Genomic DNA, 26,533 nt, shown 5'->3' with positions numbered 1-26,533 from the left:
TTTGGGTGGAGAGGATTTTAACAATATTACCCGTATTAAAAGAGATTATTCATTATCAGTATTTCAATGCAAACTGTTCATCATTTGATCTCTTTCAATTAAGGAGAAGAGCAATGTTTTGTGAAAGTTGTGGTGGTAAGCACACCCTGAGAAAATTTTGATTTCGGTGTACATACTCCAGTTGAACATTCAGCAGTCAATTGGAATGGTTTGCTTTGTGCTGTACTAGAATTGTGTAGTGCATATCGAGACAATGTCATGATGTGTTTCCTGAGTGAAGTTATGAAGTTGGCATGAACAGTACTTCAGGTCAGGTCAGGTCAGGTCAGGTCAGATCAGGTCAGGAGATACCTACCATATGCCATGTTCTAGAATGCTTCAGATATGTCATGTCCTAGTGTGTGCTTTAGACATGTCCCTTTGCTGATCTCTCTCTTCATGTACTTCAAATTCAGGTGTCAAAGTTGATTGCCTAGATAAATGATTTATTCTAAGTGTCCAAATAATTCATTTTTAGTGTCCAGAGACTGATGTGTAAGATGTGGAGTGAAGGACATAAGACCTTGCCTGGCACCATAGATCTGAGATATTCTAACCTCTTAAAAAAATGTTCACATAATACATGGTCATTCTTTTTTATTAAATCTTTTGTAGGTACTGAGCTAGTTAAATGATTTTTTTTTTTCAGTGAAAATAATTTCCCTCCTGAAGTTATACTTGCTATTGTAATAATCACTGTGCAGCATCATTATTTTCCCCAGTATCTGTTGGGATTAGATACATACTGTGACATTAATATAATTGTTGACTATGCATCTGATGGCATGCATTTTGATATTAAATTATTTTGCTTTGTGAACCCATTGTGTTTGCTCTTTCAACAGAATTACCACAATTCTGTGTTTTCACACTTTCAGTGTTCACAAGCAGACTTGTGTATTCACTTCTGTGCAATACTTTTGTTACACTGTTTTTCTATCATTTTTCTATTCATGTAAATGTGAAACTACAATGTATGCATTTCCTGTATATTTTGCTCCCATAACATGAAGGGAATTTATGCTGACATTTGAATACTGCGAGGTAATTGTTTGTTTTTATATGAGTTTTATACTTTAATGGTGTGGGTTATGATTGGGATATGTGAGGAGTTTGTGGCAGGCTATTACACTGTGGTATATTTCTTTCTCTGTGCTCAAAGTTTTTCAGTTTCTTTCTTTGCATGTGTCGCATGATTTGCCAAAAGTGGTTGAGCAAAAATCATTCAGGCTTCGGTGTATGGATTTCTCTGTAATTTCTGTCATTACAAATTACATGAATGAGTGAATAATATGTAAACTTGGACAACTGAAACGGTGTCAAATTGATATTGTGGTAGGGCGTAACAGGATATTGCATTGCATTTTTACTCACCATTTATTGCATTGAATGTGGATTTGCATTTGATATCTTCGTGTACACAGCATATGAAGTTTTGAACTCAAGTTGTGCATGTGCCAGAGTAGAGCATAGTTCTGTCAAATCCAGTGCACTAAATGCAAGGAAATTACTGCTGACCATTCTAGTGAGGCTAGTCAATCCCTCGATACTAGTTTGTTGATGGACTTTTGTGGTAAAAAGTGTACTGATCGGAGTTGTAACAAAGAAACAATTTAACAAGGTGACTGTGTTTGTCCCACTTTTCTCTTAGTTCCGTGTGCAATTACTACAGTTAAAACTCAGTTACAAGATTCTAGTTGCTAACATTTCCTGTGCATTAGGGCAAAGGAATTTGTACAACAATCTGATTAGATATGAGGCACTATTCCCCTACCTTCTGCTGTGTTACATCCAGCAAACGTAACATCCAGTTCACTGTCTATTCAATCCTGCAATTGTGTAAACCTATTCAGATGACTGTACCCTTGCTGCTAGCACAGTAGCTGTTACTGATGTGTTTCCATGCATACATACATGTATGGAAACACAATGTACTGTGAGCTCACCTTGACATGTGCTGAATATGCCATGAGTGTACCTTCTCTGGTCTGTAATTCTTGGCAAGTGACAAAGTAATGTATTATCAGTGCTGTAGACTGATCCAGTGATGTCTAGTGGGTTGGCATTTGAATGGCTAAAGATGCAATTTCCCTACATACACCAAGGATATGGGAGGGACCACTTCCATGCATACACAGATCAAGATGTACAAAACACCTTCTTTTTCTCCTCTTTTTTTCTTTTTTGATCAGTGCATTGATATATTGACAAAAGTTGATTATTGATATAAACAAAGACATAAGATCCACCAGACATTAAGAAAACCACTAATGGTGCTTGAAACTGTAATATCTTGTGTGGGCATTTTGATGTTTGTGTTTCTGTGTATAATGCACATTTATAGGATCCATGTCAGAATAATGTAGAGTACATTCCATATCTAATGCAGGCCAATGTGCAATGAGTCTCACTGTCTTCGTTCACACAACAGTCAACCGGTGTCTCAGAAAAACTAATCACAAGAATCTACACCTGTGAAGCTCTGAATGAAGCTCTGAATGTATCATGCAGTATTCTCCACTCCTGTCATATGATATATCACCCACTGTCAAGAGGCCTGCTCTCTCTTGTGACAAAGCAACAGATATGCCAACAGTTATAACAGTGTTCTATGCAGATGTGCTGCGACATGATTTTAGTTCATCGGTTATATTTTGCCAAATATCATGCAACTTGCATTATTATTGATTTATTACAGTATTATTGAAATGACTTATTATTGATTAATGATTCTACTACAAGTTTGTACATGGAAAAAGTGATCATCAAATGACAGTGTAAATAAAGGAGCATTGTGTTTTTCTACCACCAACCCTATTTTTCTGTCTGCATACACGTGGTCATTTTAGATGTGAAGCTACCCTGAAGATTTGTGAAAAGACATGTGACTGTTCAGTTTGTACAGCATTCACACACAACAGGTAATACCAGTACACTTCCCTTTACTACACTATTCAGTCTGGAAAGATTATCTTTTCACACTGAGTAGTGCAGTGCATGGTTTGATACCACACAGATATGATAACTGAATTCTGCAATACATGAAGGACAAGTGTTTGGCCAGATAGTCGTTTATTTCAAATCTCTCTTCCTACCTACAGTTGTAAGTAGACCTATGAAGACGAGAGACCCATATTAAAGTTCACCACAGGTGAGTATGACATTAATCCACTCTACAGTGTTTAAAGCTTTCCTCATAAACGTTACCTCTGAAGCTTGAAGTTTTTGAACTCACTGTAAACACAGCCTCAGCATACACTGTATGTGATGCTTTCACACTTTGACACTTCAACCAAGGGACAGTAAATTATCAATCAAAAATTGTTCGTAGCCGATTTAACTTGTGAAACGCCACAAGACAAAATACATTTACAATTTACATATGTACTTGTACTAACAAGAGAATATTTACACAGAGGAAATTCCCTACCATTAAAGAATGCACATGAATATTTGCTCTGTCCTTTACATTATTTCTCAGATATTCTAAATCAATCTTGCAACAGCAGTGTCATGCAATGCCATTCATGGTTTCTCTCTGTATTTTTTTTTTCTTCTTCTTTTTCAATACATCTTACCCATTGTACTCTCCTGACAAGCAGTAAGCAGTGGTAAGATTGTTTATGATTTTATCCAACATTAAATTCAATGTATTTGGGACAATGCTAACATCAGATCTGATCAAGGTGGGACTACATGCTATGTATGATGTGTACAGTACAGTACAGTGTACATACAGTATACATGAACCCAATGAAAAACTGATAAGGGGGCTGAGAATACCAGTAAAAAAGCTTGATATTAGATTAGAACAGATGCACAAGATTAATAAAAATTTGACAAACCAATTGCATTAAATCACGTTGAAAGTAAGTGCTGTTGGCAAAGGTTTCTGTATGAGCTTTGAATGCAAGATATTTGGTTGGTACAGTAACTGATGATAAACTATTGCGAGAACTATGTACTGTATAGGTTGTTATTTTCGCGTACAGATATTTTCACGAATGAGGGCACGGACATTTTCACGAGACATTTTCGCAAATTGACAGAGAGGCCTTCATTTTAGCACACTGTTACCTTAGGGCGTAAGGACATTTTCACATGTTGTTAAATTTGAGGTCCAACTGTAATTCGCAAAAAATTAAACCCTCGCGAAAATAACTGCTTATACGTAGAAGTTTACCTCTCTGCAGTAGCAAACAATATCTTCAAAAGTGGTGACTTTGAAGGCAAGGCTTTTACACATGCAATTGCCTTTGCTATTACATACTGGTATCAAAGTTCTTTTTGCATGTATCATAGGAGTAAAACTTTAAGTTTTAGAAACAAAATATGAAAGAATTCTTTTAGGGGCAGAAGCTGTTTTTGGTGCTCTTGATAATGTATATTGATTCAAGATGTAATGTACATGATACAGAGTATATATATGGCATAGTGAATGAAGTTTATGCTGTCTTTGAAACATGGCTCTAAAGATGGTAGAAATTAGTAAAAAGAACAGGAAAACATGTAGGCACTTGGAAAGGAGAAAAGGCCTTGAATGAGTTCCACAAAACTCAAGTCTAACAATTTCTATCCAACTAAAGTAAAGCAAGTCAGGAATAAGATTAAATTCTACAACATAAGCTACATTTTATCTGCGCACAATGTGTCATGATCTACATGTACATGTACTATATTCCAGAACTCCTAACCTTATATTGCGACACCTTTTTCACATTTTTCCCTCGCGTTTTTTTTTCTTTTAAAGTTGTTTGTTTGAAGTTGTTTGTTTGAACTTGTCATTTTATACATTATTCCAAAATTCATTTAATTAGAAAAGATTGCATTAATTACATTTCCATGCATATTTACTCTTGATTTAAATCATATCAAATACACACACTTAAATGCAGGAGAGTACAGAAAGACAGTAAAAGAGAAAATAAAATGCCTAAGTTGCAAATGAGCATGGTAGATTAAGAACATACATTTTGTTTCCATTAGTGCAAACTTGGCATACTTAGATAACTATCATATCACTAAAATACTGATGTTAAAGTCAAATTGCCATACAAGACTGTCCTGTGAGTCACTGTGTTACAGACCTGTAACTGAAATAACCTATAAGGATATCATCCTCTCTCTGCATAGTACATGTATGCATTCAACGTAGATTAGGTTGACTACATGTCAATACCATAAACCAATCCCTTTTATTTTTGACAATACACCATTTCCTTGCATGAAATCCTTAAGATTCTACTACAGCTTTCGCTATCATCAAAATAGAAACAAAGTCAAATAATTCATGATGACAACATTATATAGCAAAAAAAAAAAATTTCATTTTGTCATGCCTTTTTGACAAACAAAGCATTACGAAAATCCATCTTTACAAACTTATCTTTAGCCATCCCTTAAGCAACAACACACATTTTCTTGCTCTCATCATCAATGAACATTTAATACATGAATTAAATTACACTGAATGGCACACAGATGTTATTAACTACCATAAATATAGTTTCTCTCTATTCACAACACCACTCACAAACTATACAGCAATTTTTCATTGCTCAAATTCTATATACAAAGTTTACTTCACTCATCAGAAGACGAACATGTTGGGGAAAGTCTCCCTCATTTCAATCATCAGCATTGAAAACAGTGAATGAAATATGAACAATTTCTGAGACAAAGGAAACAGAATATTGCAGTCCACACTGTGTTTAACACACTGCAGAATGGAAGTGGACTATCCAGGTCTTAATCAACAGTGCTGTTATATGTCTTGTTAAGCAAAGTGAAACTATTGGGGAGGTTGATTTAACATGTGGGAAACCCTGTGATAACTACGTTGGAAGGCTCATTTATCTTTTTTTCTTCTTTCGAAAATATCTGAGTAGAAAGAGATCCAGTGTTTTGTATCAATTAGTCACTTATACAACAGGACATAAGTACCGTGGTAGCCAAAATGCAGGGAAGATAATTGTGAAAAGGATTGTTATTATCCAACTCCAAATCTTGCAAAGGAACAACAGAACTTGCTCAGAGACCACTTAGAGAACACTAGAAGACATGCCACTACTGTGCAGCTGTAGACAAGTGCAAACCACAGACATGCAAGCTCAAGTAGTGCCACAATGGAATCTAGCGCACGGCGACATACCATGTATACATCACTGTTTAATGGCAATTTCCGCGCTCAGCAAAGGAAAGTATCCATTGTGACATAAAATCTGAAATGTTTCAGCCGCAGTCTTGGTGTTGCACACTGAATGAACAAACACAAACACTGTGCATGGATTATACTATACTGGTCTGTGCTACAATCCATGTACAGGATTTCATCTCATCATACACAGTATGTGCATGCACAATGACACAGAGGAGGTCCAATTCAGTGAAAGAGCAAATGCTGATTACTTGTGAGGGATGGTAAAAATTTCTTTTCATTTAGGGGTAGAATATGTAAATAATGCTTGATCACATGTTCTTGTTATCAAGTGCACATTATCATGAAACAGAACAGAAACAAGATAAAGTTGCTACAAAATTGGCTCTGGATATAAATGAGTTGAAACTAGGAAGTGTCATGGTGCACTCCAAGCTTAAAGGAAATAGAGTCTTAATTTTGCAACACTTCATTTGGACAGTTCTCTCGACTGTGGTCGATGCATGTTGACAATACGAGAATATGTATTAAGTTATAACATATATGCATGTGTGAAACTTTACGTGGGGAGCATAGCAGACAAGGACCTTGGAACACTACATGATATGTACTCGAGCCCATCAGTTACAGAATGTTTGAACAAAATCACCACATGGGCCTCTCAAAATAGGCCACTGGACATGATATTGCTCAAATTCAGCATTTCAAACATGAAATACTTTACCCAAAGACTCTTCCCAATATATACCAAGGACATAATGTTTGTATACAGACAGAAGTGACAGAAGTCATTCTCTTCATACATGTACACATTAAGAATACTAAATTTTTGGTCTTTGTGTGTACAACACATGAAGATAACTTCAGTGCTTGTGTGTTCACAACTGCTTAACCAGGAGGCTATTTTGAGGTGGCCATGTGGAGATATCTCATGATAATTTACTGACAATTAATGATACAGTAATAAATACATTTTCTCCCAACTTGGATGAAAATGATTTCAAGCCATAATCTTGCAGACTTGAGTGTGATAAATTTATACCAAGGGTATAAAGTTCTTTGAATTTCAGTCCATGCTCAAAGAAATGATTTAAAAAAATACAGTGTATGTTTATATTTTCCTCATATCACTTGACTGGCATAGGATTGAGTAAATGATTAAGAGAAAGTTTCCCCATCATTCTTTACCACAAGAACAATCATGACAACAGTAGCATATACATAATAAATAACTAATAACCTCGACATAGACTGGTAAATAAACCCATCTCAGTCCTCTCAGTACATTAGCATTTGCTGCTGGCCGTTTACAAGCTTCGATGTAATCTTTCCATTCTCCTCCACAATCTCTGTCTCCTGCCCATTCTCAAGGATTCTGCAAAGTCACAAAAAGATATTGGTCACTGCTATACCTTCACATATCACTGTACACTAGATTTATACAGACTTCATTGTTTTGAATGAAAGCTGTACTTAGTCAGTGCTGTGTATGGACATACAATGGATTCATACAGACTGAATATCTCAGACAACAATTCCACGTTTCCAGTTGTCTCTGTCTTTAAATCACTCACTTCTTTAAGCATCTATATATATGCAGTAAATTTAAATTCTAAAAGAAATCTTGAAAAATAAAAGTTTATAAATTTGTCTACAAAATATCCTTTGCTCTGACAGCACCTCCATGACTGATCCCAGTTTTTCTTTTCATGTTTTCATGCAAGATAAAAGTCTAAATGTTATCTGGTTACTTCCCTCCTACTTTCCAGTATCAGTGTCAATTATCACTATGATATCCCATGAAGACCAATTTAAGGATTAATGGCCAAAGAAGTCAACATAATGTTACATGGTTAATGTGTGAAAGGAAAAATGCACAAAGTTAGAGTGAAATACAGTGTATATCTATAATCTCTCCTCTTCATGGCTATGGGCACAAAGCTTAAAAGGGCATTCGAGACGATTTTCATAATTTCACATCGTGTAGTACATAAATCAACATCTCCATAAATAGATTTGTGGAAGTTATTGTAGTCGAGGACCCCGTTTACAGTGCGAGGCTCGGCCGAGCCCATCTTCATTTCAGTGTAAACGCGAAAAAGGCCAAATGTGAGGCCAAAATTGGCCGCGCATTTGGCCACGCTCTGGAGGTGGTCTCGTCAGCCGCGGCCGAGCCCGGCCTTTTCTCAGTGTAAACGCAAACTGGGCCAAATGCGCGGCCAATTTTAGTCTGGCTTCCAAACCCTCTGCCTGTACTATTTCACTGTTCAGGATATCAACCCCCTCAACGTCAAAAACTAGTATATTTAAGGTGGTTTTGTCCTGCAAAGGATTTTTTCCTTCCGCAAAGGCCTTTGCCCGAAGTTGCCATGGAATTCATTTGGCAAAGGGTCTGAAAATCAGACAATACCAAATTGCGTTTGTTTACAAGCAGAGCGCCTCTACGACAAAATATTGAAAGGTTTGAATCAAAAGCGCGGCCAAGCCCGGCAGTGTAAACGGACAAAATTGCGGGGCCCGGCCCCGCAATTGAGGCTGGGCTCGGCCACGGCTCGGCCCAGCCCCGCACTGTAAACGGGGTCCTAGAGCAGAGAAACCAATACTCTGAAAATCTTAAACAAATTACACTGAACAGTGTTGATGACATACAGTAGGAGCCTCACATATTTCAGAAATCTAGCAGTGTAATTCCATTACAATACCGCTTGCTTAACATGTTCACCTGTCTGAAATCCATGCATACCCTCTTTTGTTTTGCTTCCTTAAGCCCCAACTTGTGCATTCTTATCGTGAGGCTGCCATGTCCTCATCCTTGTTCATTGCAATTTGTTTTAAGTTTTGAAAACATTCTTATTCCTTACCCAAATCACTATAACTTCTGAAACTCTGTACTCGGTATATCTAATTTATAGTTGTTCAAATGTAAAAGTCTGAAAATCATCTGGAGGTCTCCTTTAAAATGTGATGCAGTTGAACAGATGAAATGATTTAGGAATACTGTTTTGGCACAAGTGTGAATCTTACTTTGTTGTCTTGATCTTCTTGCCATTGATGAACCTTGTTGTTGATGTGGTTCGCCTTGCTGCACTTCCAGATCGTGGTGAACCAAACGATGATGATGTTGAAAATGATGTGAACCTTGATCAAAATCAAATCATGCATGGAAATGTCAGACTTCATGTTCATGATTCAGTTAGTACAAGTTGTACATTCACACTGCTCTTAATTGTGTTTGACCATAATCTGTTTCCATTAATTCTACACCTACAGCCAGGGCATTCATCATATTTGTCTGTAGCTAGCATTGTGATGTAAACAGACACTTTCAAAAAAAAAAAAAATAAAGAAACTTAAGAAACTCACAAGGTGAAATTACTGTAAGCCTTTCATTACACAGTATCATAGTTAGAAGAGCACATTTGGAATATCTGTGCTTAGTTTGACACACAGGTAATATCAAGGCTGAATAAATCTTTATCACAATACCATCAATAACAGCCCTGATACGGAAGGCAGCCCACTATTACTAAAACAGAACATCTTGGTCATTACTAGGCTGCCAACCTCTGCACATCAAAAATGTATCATCATGAGACAGGATGAAAAAATCTGTATCGAGATTAATTTCTTATGTATTTTATTGTTTTTTTGAATTTCTTATGTATTTCTTTGTTTTTTGACCTTTTGTTTTTGTTTGTTTTTTGGCTAAAATTTGTCACAGACATTTTTCGAAGCATTATTATGCTAAAATGAATTAATTTGCATTGGATTTGTACACAAAATCACGTTTTGGAGCAATTTTGGGGTTGACAAATTTTTTTCGAACGGGTGTCGCGTCAAAACGGTACGCGCGGGCGCAACAATTTGGGTCTCAAAAGTTGCGCGATACTTGAAAGAAAAAAGTCATGAAATATCGCGTTGCGAAGATATTGCGCGAAACGTCGAGGGGGGGGGCGGATTCCACCCCCCCCCCCCCCCAGCCTGATTAGGGTTAAAAAAGTACATATATTTGCTCTATATATACAGAAATTGCACATACCAGTTTCCAAGATTGCCATCAAAACAATTTCTTTCATTAGGTTATCAATCATCAATTTCATCAGGCAAAGTACAGTGTATTTGCTGTGCGAACTTCAACAAATCAATTTCTGAAAATCTTGTCTGGCCTCTCAAACCTACCATGGTTGTTTAATAGTTTCCTATGAATTTGGAGAAACACATCACATGCATATATAACCTACTCTATCAGATAATTCTTGTTACTTTCCCTTCAACAAACTCTATTTCCTCTCTACAAGTGTAAATACAGTGTATTTACTATCTGATAGAAATGAGTTTGTATGAGAGAAGTGTACAACACAGACAACCCTGGCACTTGACAAGCACAAGACATTCTATAGTGTGACAAGGTGAAAGATTCAGTCTATGACACGTACATTGCATGCTAACTGCCAGCTACCAATAATGTCAGAACTCACCCGCTGTCAAAGTCTCCGAACCCACTTTGAAACGAGCTAAACCCAGAGCCATGACCCGGGGGGAACATACTATGTCTGTGTAGGGCAAACATACGGTACATCATGCACAGTAGGCATCATGCGGGGAAGAACAAGAAATACATAGTAATTATGTGACGTGAGGGTTTGCAAACCAGCTAGGACATCTACACATTGAGGCTTTAGTTACTTCAACAATACAATGTATCTCTACTGAAGCACTGCTACAATGTACAAACAACATGCATGACATCCTTCATATTCATGGCATAAATACTGACTATCAAAGTATCAACCCACTAGGATCAGTCAGTTCTGGTAGCAGCATCACATTTGATCATATACTGCCTGACTACAAGACTACAAGACAAATGTCAGCACAAGTGCATGAACAGGCATCATTTAATGTTGAGATTTCTGTATCAAAAGGGTTAAATGATTGCATCACTCCAGCAGCTGACAATGGTCTGTACAATAGTACCAGGTTCTAAGCATGCACAGCACCATGTACCCTGCAGGACTAATGGTATAATGTTTCATTTATGAGCATGATTCACAAAGAAATTGTGCACTGTACTGTCCTTTCCAATATATGTAAAAGTGGATTCCACCAACTTATAAGCATGCACATTACACTTAAGGCAACCCTTTTTAGTTCCAGCAAAAAGGATGTCCAGTACATACACATAATTGTAGATCATGACAGTATGAGGGAAGGCAACATGTTGGTGTACAGTACAATTGTAAATACAGACATTTCAAGCTTGTTCAAGCTTGTTCCATGGAGCCTCATAGTCATGAATAGTGCATCTCTCATTAACTGCGACAAATTATATCTGATTTCAATACAATCATGAGAGGAAAAGGAAACTAACTAAATTGTCACCTCATATGGTTCCAGCAGCTTTAAAGGGTATCATCAGGTCATACTGATTCTATTATTTCAATTTCATTGAAACAAACGTTTCAAGAAGACATCCCAGAGTTTACAAGCTTATTACTGTCTATCCAAGTGACAAACTGACAAAAAATTGACAAATATTTATTTATGTACCAGTACATACGGTACATAAAGACCTATGTAGGTTTTATTCTATCAAGGGTAGCCTCCTCAATAATTACTATTTCCTTTAGGGTTCAAAGGTCATAGACCCTGGATTGCTATGACTCACACAGTATAGTAAACAAGTAAAAACTTCACATGCGCGAAAGTTGTACATAGTGATGATTCAGTGTAACATTAAAACAGTCTGACAGCTGCTTGTGGAAAATTGTCATAATCTCATAGTGAGGGTTGGAGGCACAACTTGTTCATACCTGTACATGCCCACTTTTCTCAGTAATATAGAAATAAAACAACCCCAAAAGTAATACACACAACAGGCACTTGCATGACATGCACTGGCTGTTGTGACAAACTGCAACTCAATACCAGACAAAGAAACAATGAACTGCTGATGCCCTGCATGTTCAGGTTACTCACAGTCATTTGACACACACAGGACTGACATAAATGTATAGAGATGAATGACGTGTACTGATGGAGGGGGGTGGGGGTACAAATATAGGATCATACGAGGGCAGCGTAGACTCATGATTCAGGATGATGGCGACGATGAATCCACAATAACTACAATAGTTCTCTGAGTTAGTCATACATATTTGTAGGAGACTTCAATATCAAAACCAGACTAGCATGACACCTCATAAACCCTTGAAATGTCATTCACTACTGGTACTGGGTAGTAACATTTTAGCATGCACTGCCTTGGAGATACTGGGTATTGTACAGTGTATTCAAATCATTTAACCCGTTGAGGACGGATCTCGAGTATATTCGGACAGGGGTCTATGGGAAATGCGTGTTGTAGCAAAATCAGCCCATTTCAATGGGTTAATGCCATGTAATATAAGCTTTGCATCACCATGAAGTGCAACATTATAAACACCACTGACAATGGGGTCTGAAAAACTGAGTTTAGGCAGTACGCTCTATGATGTGTTTATAAAGCAGCATTACAGGGCTGCCTAAAATTCCTACATCAAAATCATGGAGATTCCAGAAAGCTTTAAGGGAGATACTTGTGTGTTACATGCACCTCAATTTGTACAATGACTTCTGAAATCAGGGAGGCATACTTATATTCGTCTGTCACGATGTGGAAAGATATTCAACTTTTCACGATAAATCCTATAGAATCAGAGAGAATTGGCAGTTCATGCATTGTACATAGTGTCATCTTCTATCGCACTTGACACACACACATACTTTAGATTTAGCTTGCATGGCAACTTCAAGTGCACCACTTCAGTGCCTTAGTATTTGTGCAGCTACAGGTTGAGTCTATGTACAGCCCAGTAGGGATAATGTGAAACTAAGTGGGCAACCATGCAGTATAGACTATGCACAGGATTTAGCTATACACTGCAACACTTGGATGGGAGTTGAATGTCAGAGATGGTATGTTGCACCAGTCTCTCATTACACGATGATGAATGAAAGGTTGCCATCTTGCTGCTGGTCTGTTTGCTGGGTCAAACCTCATTGTGTATAGATACACTGTGTGTTACGTGGCATATCATCAAATTAATTGCTTCCATTAAAACTCTCATGAATTTCCCTTGCTTCCATTAAACTCTTCCATTAAACTCTTAATTGCTTCCATTAAACTCTTATGAGTTTAAGTCTAAACCAGGTATTTCATAATAATATGGTTTGTCTGATACAATGTCTGAAAAGCACCTCTATAAATAAACAGCTACATGTATTATGAAAGGACTACCCAAATGGCATATGGAAACAAACAAAGTTGCATACATTTTATGTGAGCACAGTCATTGTTTTTGTGTCATCATCTCCAAAAGTCTAGTACAAGCACAGGTTTCTCTGTCATGGTATGAAATACAAACAACGACTAATAAAACTCTGGAAGATTCAGCCATAGTTGTTACCAAAATTCAGATCCATAACAAACTATAGTACCCTCCAAATTCATTTCTTTTCAGCTGCCTTCCAAGATCAAATGGGAAACAATTTAGTTTCAAACATAAATGTACCTTGATGTGTATTATGGGACCTGCAGAATTTTTTTTCAAAATTTTTTTATTAGCTGATCGATAGCTGCTCAATGTGCTCATTTGCATTTAGATAAACAACAAACAAATCAAGATCCAACAAAATTTTACTTCAGAAGGTATATTAACATTAATCAACCAAGCTGGGAGTGCAGGCAAGTCTGTCATCACTCAAACAAGTCATGGACATATTCCATTTTTTTTTCTGATTTACAAAAGAGAACAACTATGAGACCATGCAAACACTCAAATGACATTTCATACCATTTACACAAACAATCCACAACATTGAAATTAATTTTCAGATTCAATATTTAAAGAAGTTTACAATAAAGTCATGCATATATCAAGGGGGAGAGTCCTACAGTGTGAATTGGGTGATCCTTTTTGAAGTAGTCCAAACATAGTCCAACAACTATGTGCTTTACTACAAGAAAAGAGCCAGATGCTACAGCAAGGTTTTGTATCATTATGATAAGACTACATGTATGATAAGAAGTATCCATGTGACTAGATTTATCATGTCCAGCCAATAAGTATGAAAGAATGGATGCAGTCAGCAGGCCATCACACCACAGTACTGGATGCATTTTACACTTTTAAAAAATAAATAAACAGACATCCTGCCCCTCTGACAGACGAACACAGCAACTCATGAAATAATGAAAACTACAAGGAATGGGTTAGCTTAGCAAGCAAGGGGACTATACACGCCAACCTCACATCCAGCAACCCTTACCCCGACCGAGGGAAGATACTCCAGAGATCACCATAGGGATCAAAGAGGAACCCTGAGCGTAGCCTGCTGGGGGCATGGGGCAGGCTGGGGAGGAGGTTTCGAGGTGTATGGATACAATAGGAAGGACTCAACATTAGCCATTGATGGCAATACGTTCTGTGGATTACAGAAATCTCTGACTTATGACATATAAAAATCAAAAGAGAAATCATATTCCCACCTTAATGGATGTCAAGACAGCGTTTAATAGATGTTTTCATAGTATGATATCAATCTGACTGGTTTCTTGCACTCAAAAAACAACAACAACCAAACAACAAACAAGTAAAACTCTGTCACACATCCCTCAAATCCTGTGTTGATTAATGGCCAGTGAAAATTACTGAGCACTACAATCTTACATGGAACAAAAATGTAAAATTTGCTAATAAACATGAGAAAAATGAAAACAATTAATCTGTATGAGTCCTTGAAATGTAAGACACACACTACTGATTTGAAACCCTAGTATCCTTGGTGGTCATGGAAACCATAAAAATAAATAAATAAATGTTCCAAAGTGTTGTTTTTTTAATTCAAAATAAAAAAGACATGAATTAATGGCTGTTTATATGACTTCTGGACCATAAAGTCATGCCTTGACAACTTGCTTACAATTATGTACAGACAAGTATAATTACATTCTGATAGTCTAAGCTATTCATTTCATCTTTGCTAAATCTAGTATCCATATATAATCCATATCCATGATGGCTGCTTTTACTGGGTTCATTTTTTTTTTATATATCAAAAATCTGTTGCTATGGTAATTGTCAGAGACTGACAACTTGTCAGGGCTGACAACTTTCATTGAGATGGTGCCCTGATATTGTACAGATAAAAATTCTGAAAAAGATATCATGTAATCTTGTCATACGAAGCAGTGAATGCAGATCTGACTGGACAGCATTTCTTACCCAAAAGAAGGAAAGCCAGAGTTGAAAAAAGAATCTTGGAACAAGGAATCATGACTTTCTGGGGTCCTCCTCCGAGATTCTGTAATGAAAGAACATATTTGTAGACAAAAACTCTGTTATTAGTTGATTAAATTGAGACATCATTACTCTCATTTACTTTTATCATTTGACACATGTATACCTCCATTCATTCATAGTTTTATTTAACTCTTTATGTGCCACATTTGCACGATTGACGCAGTCAATGGTATGCCAACTTCGCATATTTTGCTCAAATGCACAAACCTGCTCAAACCGATCAATAAATCACCAAATGCCACAGTATTATGAAAGCATTTCTCGCGGTTCAATTCTTGTCACACGATGCTTGCACTTTATGTGGTGATTGAATATCAGCCGGCGTTCCTCACTGGATTTGCAAGTGAAATTCCTAGCTTCTGTCAATGTTTTGTGTGCAAACATCATGCCTCTACAATAATGTAGCTACTGGTCTTTTGAAAGAAAAATAATCATAGATTTGTTATACGATTTAAATACATCGAAGCAAAGCTAGGATTTTCTCTACAACTTAGCTCATTACATGTCGCAGGTAGCAAAAATCTACAGAAGTTATATAGATTTGAAAAAGAGAATGTTTTCCCAAAGCAGGACTACGTTGCTGTTGTAGAATAACATGGCACACAGGGGGTTTACACCATGGCACGTAAAGAGTTAACCACAGTAGTGTTTAAGTACCTGGCACCAAGCACTGTAACATTGAGGGCCCTTTGATAATATTGAATTGGTTTGAAATGGTTTCTTTTTTCAGCAAACATGAATAGTGCTAGATAACGCATGTAAAAGGAATATTCCCCCCAAAATATCTACACCACATGTAAATGGCTTGTGGCTTGTGGATGTTTTGTATACACAGTGAGGTATTGCTACATGTACATGCCTCACAACCTTTGACCTTCACGATCAGGATTATACAGGAAAGTATTCTCTATCTATCTAACTGAGAATGTAATGCTCTGAGACAAACCATTCTGTAGACAGGTTTCCACAAGGCCAACCTTCCAATAATCTGGGATTGTTTGTCGTGATCCTCATGAACACTTATCAGACAAGCAAATTTGTAAACAACTTCCTACAATTTCCATACTTATGATCAATGATATTTCATTAATTCCTATTCTTACTAATAACTTGCAAACCTCGGCTTGCAGGAACTTGATAAAGAGAATCAGTCTACGGGTACAGGGCTATCCATGTTAAGTGATATAAGTCTATCGGCTTGTGGACATTCTCAGTCCACTTTGTGTAAAATGAATTGGAAGTATAGCGCCTGAGACTCCATTGCTGCAGAGACTCCAACTCTCCCATTTTCGACAGGAGATCTCCCGCCGAAAACCCATTTTTGCAAAATCTCCCGTTCTCTCGCTTGAGATTTAATTTCTCCCACCCTGGCTCTGTGTCTCCCGTTGGAAAGGATTTCTTACTTATTGCTATTGCAGGGTTCGAAATTGGCAATGGTCCGCTGGCCATTGGCCACCCAAAATCACGTCGGACTAGCTAAAAATCATAAAATTCTGAAGTAACTAGTCCGTCTGGCTAGCCAAAATATTGCTTCAGTGTCAAAATTGATTCTAAGTAGTCCGCCTGGCTAGTCAAAAAAATGTATGTTGAAAAAAAATTAGCCTTATAGTATCAGAGAGCATCTAGAACCCTAGGAACTTCGCGCTTCGCACACATCAACTTGGAGTCTCCCGTTTGCTAGGGGTTTCAGGCGGGAGAATCTCCAGATCAGAAGGTGCTTTGGGTTGGAGTCTCTGTTGCTGAACATATGAAGTGATTGCAAAGAATACCAAGTGTTAATCCTCAGACTCTTGGGCATTCTAGAAATCATTTGTGAGCATGCTGTGTGTCCCTGTTTGATAGAAGTATCTTGAAATCTTTATCATTCTATTCAGATTTTATCTGTCAGCATAGATGATACTTGAAGCAAAAATATTTTTTCAAAGTCAGAGAAAGCTTTCAACACTGAATGGCAAATGACAATGAATACAGGTAAAGTTGATTGCACTTGATGATAATGGTGATGATGGCAAAATGAGTCTCTCACCTCCAAAAAAGGCACTAAATGGATCGCTGGTTCCAAAGAATTCTCTGAAAATATCATCTGGACTCCGGAACTCAAAGTGGAACCCTCCCATCCTCCCGAAGTCTCCAAAGTCATTGAAGCCACCATGACCGCCACCTAGTAGAGAGTAAGCATACACAATGTATGGACAAACAGAAAATGACAGAAACAAGAACTTAAACATCAGCATTACCACGGGCCTTTACTCAGCTTCAATTCAATTCAAATCATTTTATTTCCATATAAAGTAATAGAAGGTAATACACATAACGTTTACATGAGTATTGCAAGAATTTTAAATCACATAAATTTCAAGAATACATATCAAAAGACAATCAAAGTAATTTTGTCTAGTTATATTTCAATAAATGAACAAGTAAGCAATTAAAACGATATATTTTTTTTTCCAACTGTATATGGAAAAGGGAAATCCACAAGAAAAGCATAGCTTGTAAATTTTGTGAATTACTCTAGAAGACAAGGGCATCTCAAGATCTGTTTGACCTTGCTACAACCTCCATGTGGTACCACTCTACAGGTATGCCCTTTACTACACCACAAAGATCGTGATTTTAAATTTCTCAATCTTTTGCCAGTCTGACCGTACCAAATCTTAGTAAAAAGAAAGAGAAGCCAGGGATGTAGTTGGTAGATAAAAAACACAGTACTGGTGTAAAACTAAGTACCTACCTGCTGAATGTCTTTGTAAACCATCTAGTCCATATCTGTCATACACTTCTCTTTTTTTCTCTAATGAAGAAGAAAAACAAGTCATTATGTCAACAAAAGATGCCAAAATTAATTAAAGTTCCAATAGTTTTCTTGCTGAGCATAATATTGGGCATTTCAGACAGTCAACAATAAAACAACCTACTCGATTGTATGACTATGTAAACTACTGACAAAGGAAAAAGAGGTGAGAAAAGAAGTCCAATTTATGTGTACTTTATTTACTGCATCACTTTGATACAATAAAGGTTTGTTCTAATGCAATCTCAAAATGCCCACTTTGTGTAGTATGTATTGTACCATTACAGACACACATGTCTAGTGGGTAGATGTGAGAAGAATACGAGCTCTATGAATGTGGGGCTGTTCTGTACAATTGAATAAGGTTACGGGAAATTCCTGATTAGGGCATTTTAGTGCATGCTACACCAATTGTGTGTGGTGTGTTTAATCACTAATCAAATACTGAATGTATCACTCCTACCGTGGCTCATTTAGATCTCATCAGAAATTTTCAACGTATGTATGTATGGGGACAAAATGGTCCGATGGGCTCAGATCAACAAATTTGTGGCAAACATGAAATATAGATTGTGCCATTAGCAGCTAGTGTGCAAGTTGCACAAGAATCATGTGGCTCTAGATGTCACTCATGTCAGGTTATACAGTATGTACTATTATGTAAAGTAAAGCTGTTTAAGACAAGAAATAACCTCAGAGTTTCTAATCTTGGGCGGAACTTAGATGTGGTCAAGTATGACCCACCACAAATAAGTTTAATGGCTACCGGTATCTCAATATATCTTAAAATGATGTTACAATGAAGTACGGTAACACCTAAAGATAGGCACAGTCAACACCGAAATCATTAGACAGTTTTAGTCTACTGTAAAGGTTATATATCCCCATTTCCACAGAGATTTTGTCTCATCGGTCACTCTATCAGAAGCGAAGTTTGTTGATTCCAGCCACCAACCGAAATGTATCGGATCACAGTCTCATGAATCCAACTTGTGTTGGTCGACCATCAGGTCAGTGTCAGACATGTTGCATGTGATCCTCCTTGGACAATCTTGCCCCTTTGGATCATGCGCGACATGTCCAACACTGACATGATAGTCGACCAACACTAGTCGGATTCATGAGACTGCCATCCGATACACTTCGGTTGGTGGCTAGAAGCAAAAAACTTTGCTTCCGACTAGTGAACGATGAGAAAACTTTGCTTCCGACTAGTGAATGATGAGAAAAAATCTCTGTGGAACGGGAGTATTACAGAAAAACTAACAAATTTGAGGGTCCATAGCAGTTTGCAAGCTGGTGTAAAAAATTCTTGATCAGGTGGATTAACATTGCAGGTCAGTACAAGAAATATGTACTAGGAATGCAAGGTTGATTAGTCTGAAGGTACTGTAGGGGTCTGGGTGTTTCTTTGTTTTTGAATAGAACAGGCTGTTGCTGATATGACAAGGATATAGATGATACAATATGAATGAGACTACACGAAGTGGAATACGGATGCCAGAACAAAAACCTTCCAAATAATGTTTTGTTTAATGTTTAATTTTTCATTTTTCAATTTTTTTTTTTTTTGCTGTTCATACAGAGCAGGAGTTCAACAGTCAGTTGTAGGAAGATTTCATATCTGTAGTGATGGTGGAGAAAAAAAAAAACAGTCTCAGTGACAATGATGATGACATATTGTTACATCATTCCTTGCTGTACTTTGAATTACATGTGTCTAGAGAAACAAAATCAAGAATCCATAGAACTAAGTAGGAAGGAGGAAGTATCTTGACCATTGTGTAAATACCAAGATGTATTCATCGTATGTGCAGATTACACACCAACAAGTGTCCATACACTATTAAAACCAAAACTTGCACATAAAACTTTACCTTTGTACTGTATGCAATAGATATTTGCACTCGGGTGTAATAATGCACAGCTCAGTCTTACAACAGGCTGCTAAGATTCAATACAGATAGGCATTACATAATCTTCAAACAAGTAAAATTGGTTGTACTAATCAGTGAATAGATCCCACTGAAGTGATTGACAAACACAGCACTGAAAGGGTTATAACTTGCCAAACAAGGCACTCAGGACTGGATGACTCACCATCTGAGAGAATCTCATACGCCTCAGCAATCTCCTTAAACTTCTTCTCTGCCTCAAACTTGTTGTTGGGGTTCTTGTCCGGATGCCATTTCAGGGCAAGCCTCCGATATCTGAGGGGGAATAAGATATGACCTTTTAGCAGTCTGTCTCTGAGCATCACGCACGATTTTCACTCTAAACATGTTTCAATCAAATGGCGAAATCTATCAGTAGAGAAATATTTCTCTCCCCTCTCCGTCCCTCCTCTCCTTTCAATCTACCCTTTTACCTACCCTACCCGCACATTGTACTAGTCTATTTCCTATATCTCTATAATACTTCTCTCTGCTTGTTTGCACAATATCTTTTTTGCTTTGTACATTGATCACCAAAATATTCTGAATACATGTTAAAGAAAGCACAAAACAAGTCTGAAGAAAGGCAACTGAATGAAACCAAATGCACACACTTCCTTACAAATTTTTGTACATGCAACTCTAAGACCCCGTTTACAGTGCGAGGCTCAGCCGCGGCCGAGCCGCGGCCGAGGCCCCCTTCATTTCAGTGTAAACGCGCAAAAGGCAAAATGCGAGGCCAAAATTGGCGGCTCGGCCGCGGCTCGGCCCAGCCCTGCACTGTAAACGGGGTCTAGGACATTTAAAATCACACTCTGCATGACTTCATTTCATTAAAGGTGACCAGTGCATCCAAATACAAATTTCACATGTGGTGATAAGCACAATCAGGGTATGCAATCATAACTTTCTCACTTTAAAAAATTGTAACTTCTAAAAGAATGCACCAACTGACTTAAAAATTCATATGCAGCATGCTAAGACATCAGTAATCACATGTGGTAAGACAATAGCTAATTTCTTCTCATTTACTGTTAATTATTAAAGGTTAATTACCAAAAAGTCCCCCAAAACCCACGTAATGCGTCAAAAAAAGCGTTTTACAACTTACGTAAAATCAAGATTTGAGGTCCATATTTTAAGTCTACCCCTATGTGTTTGGTATCAAATTAATGGATTTTTTTCGTGGCATTGCTTGCATGCAATAAAAAACAGTGGTTCTTTCAGCTGGAGAAAGTTATAAGGTCTGAAGTCCCATCCTGGTAGGAGTGTAATGCTAGCTTATTTTTGTGACATTGTGACCTTTTAACCCATGCTGTACAGCTATACATGGAGAAGCGGCTTATTTTTCTGCTTTTCCTGAAAGTACTGAAGACACACTACAATATGGTGCGCTGTTTGCCAATAAATGTTCAGCCAGTTTTGAGTTTTGAGCCATTTTCAAATGCTGAGTGAAATAAGTGCAGCTGTTTTTCAGTATTTTCAGTGAGGTATATCCTAATTTGACTACTTTAAAGAATCTTTTCCCCTTATTGAATATCCTTGTTTTTTTAACCATTAATTGTACATATGTAGAAATCTATTGTGTGAAAATTTTAGCAAATTTGAGCAATAGGAACTTATTTTTTTATATTTTTACAAATTGCTGTGCATAAAAAAGTGCGATACACGCCCATGTTATACTGCATGAAGGATATGATAAGTGTCCAGTGTTCATATTTCAATGCTTGTTCAATTTCTAAAGATATCATAAGCAAAAACATAGTGTTTTGGCTTAATATGTCATTGTTTGAGTGTCACAGCTTGGATATCAACTCAAGTCATCATAAATCTCACATTCATTCTTCTATCTGTGTTTACAAATATGAGAATTGATCCAAACACTGTGCGCACATTCAAGGTCAAACGGTACAGATAATTTTTTGATGAAAAATATAATATCTTCCAAAGTACCAGCCCTAATTTCATGAAAATTTGTAATAATGGCCACTATGATGTCTGTTACCTATTCCTGAAAGTTTTGCCTCTTCACTCTTTGGCAAAAGTGAAATATGATAAAATATGTAAAAGTGGTTTTATTTGAATTCAAAATAATGCCTACAAAATTGATCCTCCATTTCGAGAAGTGAAAATATGAAATTCATTCATATTTTGTGATATGTCATGGCTATGTGCTGGTGGTGAATGAAAGGGATATTTATCAGGAATATCTAACAGCAATATCAGATGAAAAAAACATTCTCCTTTTTTTTAATGAATTTTTCCAATATATTACTCATTTCAATGTAATTCGACACCCCTAATTTAAATGCTAATTTATGCGCAGTTTAATGCAAAATTTTGACTCTTTCTTTACATGAAATGAAAATTTGAACACTCAGCTACAACAATCAACAAAAAAAGCATTTTCACCAAGTTTTTTCATTTTTGCCCTGTTACACAATTGCATACCCTGATTGTGCTATTGACCATGTAAATATCGAGTTAATTTTCATACATGTAAATTATGTGTTTAAAAACAAAACAAAACAAAACAAAACACAAAACAAACAAACATAAGGGCCTTCTTCAACTTGAGTAGGTCAAGTTACCATTGATATGAAATTCCATGTGATTCACTACCCTTCTCTAAAGTGTACAATGATTATGATATACTGTATGTACAGCATCTTATAGGCAATCTCTGCTTTCGCTTTCTGTTTCAGCTTCAGGGTATGATATTCACTTCCCTCTCTTCCAACCATTCTCTCAACCTTCTCATCCAAAGAACCCTTCTACCCTCCATCTTCCCTCCTTAACACTCATGTTTGGGTCAAGGAGAGACAGGGGTCAAATTTTCTTGCATTTGGATATTGCAGCAATCTAAGATTTTGCTTCCTTCCAGTGTGAATGCTTACGCTTTCTTGATATCATCAGGACTGGCTGTCTTGGCGACATTGAGAACTCGATAGAAGTCAGGCATTTTCAGCTTGGTCTGTTACTCTTGTTACAAGTCTGTTTGGAGAAAACAAGTTGAAGAACTTTATACAACTCAATCAACAGTACAAAAGAATCAGATATCCAAAATCAATTCATATGCACAAATCTTTTTTTCCCCCTTTTGGATATTTCCTCAGTAAAAGGGGACATTTCAGACATGACATTTCAGGAATGTCCCATGCAACAGTTCAGTCAATCCATGTAACAAACATTCACTATCAAGTCTACAAATGGTACAAAAACAGTCTTCAATAGAATTTTGAGGCTGTTACATGTACATTTGTATTATTTTTTTTTTCTAATCAACTTCAAGCCATTAAGTTGAAAAACAAATTTTCAATGAACATTTATATTTGACCTTCGAATAGTAGTACAGCTGTAATTATAGAAGTCAGTCCAGTTTTCATTTTGGCAAAAAAAAAAATCTGGTAGATAGCTTGTTTAAAGCAATTTGGGGACAAGTACATGTGTAATCTCTTGAAAGTGTTCTAGAAGAATGTGTACAGTATGTGACCCTGCATCACAAAACTACAATGTAAAACAAAAAGTCGCCAGACATGGATTTTCAGTAAATCTGAGCGGATTCTGAAATCTAAAATGGTGTCAGTGTACCTCAATTTAAATGGACTCTCCCAACCTATCTAAATATCAGAAAGAAAGCACACACTCTAGAAAAGCGTGTGCTGAGAAAAGAAGCTCTGAAGTAACATACAGTCGGGTCTTCGAAAGCACTTTTTTATATGACTGTGAGCCATGCTCTGTGATATGAATATGACCAAAAAAGAAGAAGAAAAAACAGGATGTAAAAATTCATATCAACAGCAATGAAGGGACTATCAGAAATTAATCATGCTCTATTGACACAATCTATCCATGACTAATACCGATTTTCAAAGCAGTAGTATCATCCTTTCAAAAGTCACTAGCATTTAAAGTGAAGAGTATTAATGTATAAAAATATTGCTAAACTATTAAACCCAATATCCCATTCATTTTCTGACCTAATAAACTTTAGCATAATGTAGAAGAAGATTTGCTATTTCACAAAATATGAAAAACTCATGATTATGACTACACATAGCTTGACCCATTACACCTATTTTTGAGTCCTTACAAAAAATCCCTGAACTGAAATATCCCCTTTTACTGTGGAAATACCCAGAAATTTCAGATCAAAAGAGAGCTCTGGCACATTGCCAACAACCTCTCATGGTGCACATTGTTCAACTTGTCATACACTTCTGCCTGCCATAGAAAAAACCCCAACACACACACACAAAAAAAAAACCAGTCAGTCAGAATTATACCCACAATCTAAACATATCCTGCATGAATGACAAAAATCCTGTACCATGGTATGAACTTAATGAACACTGTCATATCCTGGTTTACAATCCTACGGCCAATCTACTGCACAAATAGCAATGTACATGGTGAGTAACGTTTAACACAGAGCAAAAAGCATGGGCTGACCCGAAATATAATTTGCCTATACATACTTTCTCTTGCCTTCGTGAACACACACAGACTCTGGCAGAGGTTGTCACTCCCAAATCACTCTACTTCTGACTATTAAAGAATCTTACTATTCTTTTAAGTAGAAACGTTTGCTAATAATTGGTTTGAATATTAGTAGGGCCTAGTATTTATCCTCCAGGCTGACATCGGTGAATTTCACTTTCAAATTCACAATTTCTGGGAAGAGAGTGCATCTGTGATATTCTAATACATTGTTACTCTGTTCTACATTCATGATGTACCTGGTATAGTAATGTAATGTAATATCTCCCCCCCCCCCCCCAAAAAAAAAAGGGCTCGTGAAAACGTCACTTCACAATGTCAGCATTTAATCACTGGATGTGCATTGAGAAATTTGCTTCAGTGAGACGAAAAAAAAGTGTAATCTATTAAACAAGGACTTGCCACTGATAAAGTCAAGAAAATATTGAAATTATCATCAACATGATAATCAACAATAACAACAATATTCGCCAATAATGTGTGCATCAAAAACCACGGTACAACACTAATTTCATTTATGGCTGCGTAGCGTTTAATACGTGTCCTATGACATAGGGATCTTGCCATTTGTACAAATTGCACAAGGCCATACACGGGTAAATTTACTTGATTTTGAACTGATTTGTTGAGCGCATTTGCTCACAATTTTAGGAGTCGAAAATACAGGGTACCAGTTAGTCTCCAATTGGACGCGATCCTTTTGTTTATTAGACTAATTTAGCAGTAATTCAATAGTCAGAAAAGGGAAAACATTGGGCAACATGTCTTGTTAGAATCATGCAGTTGTACGTAGCCCGTAGGGTTTTATACACTTAACAGATAAACGTTTAGCCGCGTCACCTGCTATGATCGATGAGCTCCATGCTGATTCCATTTCAGAGTGACTCACAAATTACATGCTATGATATTCTGTACTTCTTCACATTGATAGCACTTGCAAAATTGAATATGACATATAGACAAGAGGAAACATTGTTTAGGATGCGACAAATGAAACCCGATATGGTTCGCGTTGCACAATCCCATTCCCGTATCACAAGCCGTATGCAGCTCAACGTAGTTGACTAGAGATCTTTCTCCATCATACTTACACTCTTACGAAGTTAGCCCTTTTCTGGGCTAATTGTGGTCGAATTCCCTCCCTATGTACAAATAGTCCGTAACTAAGGAATTCAGTTATCCAAGATACGCCTGATGACGACAATTTCCTGATGATTTAGGTAAAATTATCCATTTGTGCAGCGACAGAAACTCGACTTCTGCCCTGAGTTAGTCACGAATTCCTCGCTAGCTAAAAATGGCACTTAATGCATTCCTCGTCGAATCCCTGCGGCCTCGGCGGGGTCAGCTGCTGCGATCGATCTGCACGGTGGAATGCTCTACGGTCTCTTCGGTACTGCCGCTCTTCGCTTTGTTGTTGGAAGGGAACGTGTGGTCTGTACGTGGCAGCTTTAAGATCTTTAAAGAGGAAGGTTAGGCGGAATGTATAAATGACCATCAGGAAGGTGGAAACATAAATTATCTCTTCCACCTCCCTGAGATGTCCATGGCATTGAACATTCCATGAGGCAAGCGTTTATTTTGTAGGATCTGAAAAAGAATGATACATCGTATTTGGGATTTTCTTCATGCTCGATATCAAATATACTATGTTCCTATGTTGACAGCCTCTATCATTCGCACATCTCCTTTGCATCAACTAACCTTTTTACTCATTTACTAGTATTGCTTATCTTGCTGAGCTACTTGTGAGATTACATATCCA

The 26,533-nt window shown here is 37.1% G+C and overlaps 1 protein-coding gene across 3 annotated transcripts; it reads right to left on the bottom strand.

Annotated features, from left to right (window-relative positions):
- Nucleotides 1-3,103: 3,103 nt before the first annotated feature.
- LOC139729301 (dnaJ homolog subfamily B member 6-B-like) lies at nt 3,104-26,125 on the bottom strand. Of its 3 annotated transcripts, XM_071640229.1 has the most exons (10): nt 25,860-26,125; nt 23,166-23,262; nt 20,435-20,544; nt 18,275-18,334; nt 17,567-17,701; nt 15,463-15,541; nt 14,507-14,590; nt 10,675-10,749; nt 9,221-9,334; nt 3,104-7,571 (listed from the first exon to the last, which is right to left on the bottom strand). In XM_071640229.1, exons 2-10 carry the CDS (start codon nt 23,228-23,230, stop codon nt 7,475-7,477), a joined length of 819 nt encoding a protein of 272 aa, XP_071496330.1. In that variant the 5' UTR covers nt 23,231-23,262; nt 25,860-26,125; the 3' UTR covers nt 3,104-7,474. The 3 variants fall into 3 exon arrangements, with proteins under 3 accessions (XP_071496330.1, XP_071496331.1, XP_071496332.1); XM_071640230.1 differs by lacking the exon at nt 10,675-10,749; XM_071640231.1 differs by lacking the exon at nt 14,507-14,590.
- Nucleotides 26,126-26,533: the final 408 nt, after the last annotated feature.

This window comes from Diadema antillarum, unplaced genomic scaffold, assembly GCF_040938485.1.
Source record: "Diadema antillarum isolate AM-2024a unplaced genomic scaffold, OU_Dant_1.0 seq00000233_RagTag, whole genome shotgun sequence".
In the NCBI taxonomy this organism is placed as follows: domain Eukaryota; kingdom Metazoa; phylum Echinodermata; class Echinoidea; order Diadematoida; family Diadematidae; genus Diadema; species Diadema antillarum.
Note: the sequence above shows the minus strand (reverse complement) of the source record. Positions and strands in the feature narration are given on the sequence as shown.

Excerpts from the sequence above, each read along its gene's own strand:
- LOC139729301 (XM_071640229.1), bottom strand. The coding sequence starts at position 23,230 with ATGCCTGACTTCTATCGAGTTCTCAATGTCGCCAAGACAGCCAGTCCT. Across the intron at positions 20,545-23,165 it reads CCTGATGATATCAAGAAAGC|ATATCGGAGGCTTGCCCTGA; the intron begins GTAAGCATTCAC and ends ATTCCCCCTCAG. Across the intron at positions 17,702-18,274 it reads TTTACAAAGACATTCAGCAG|GTGGCGGTCATGGTGGCTTC; the intron begins GTAGGTACTTAG and ends ACTCTCTACTAG.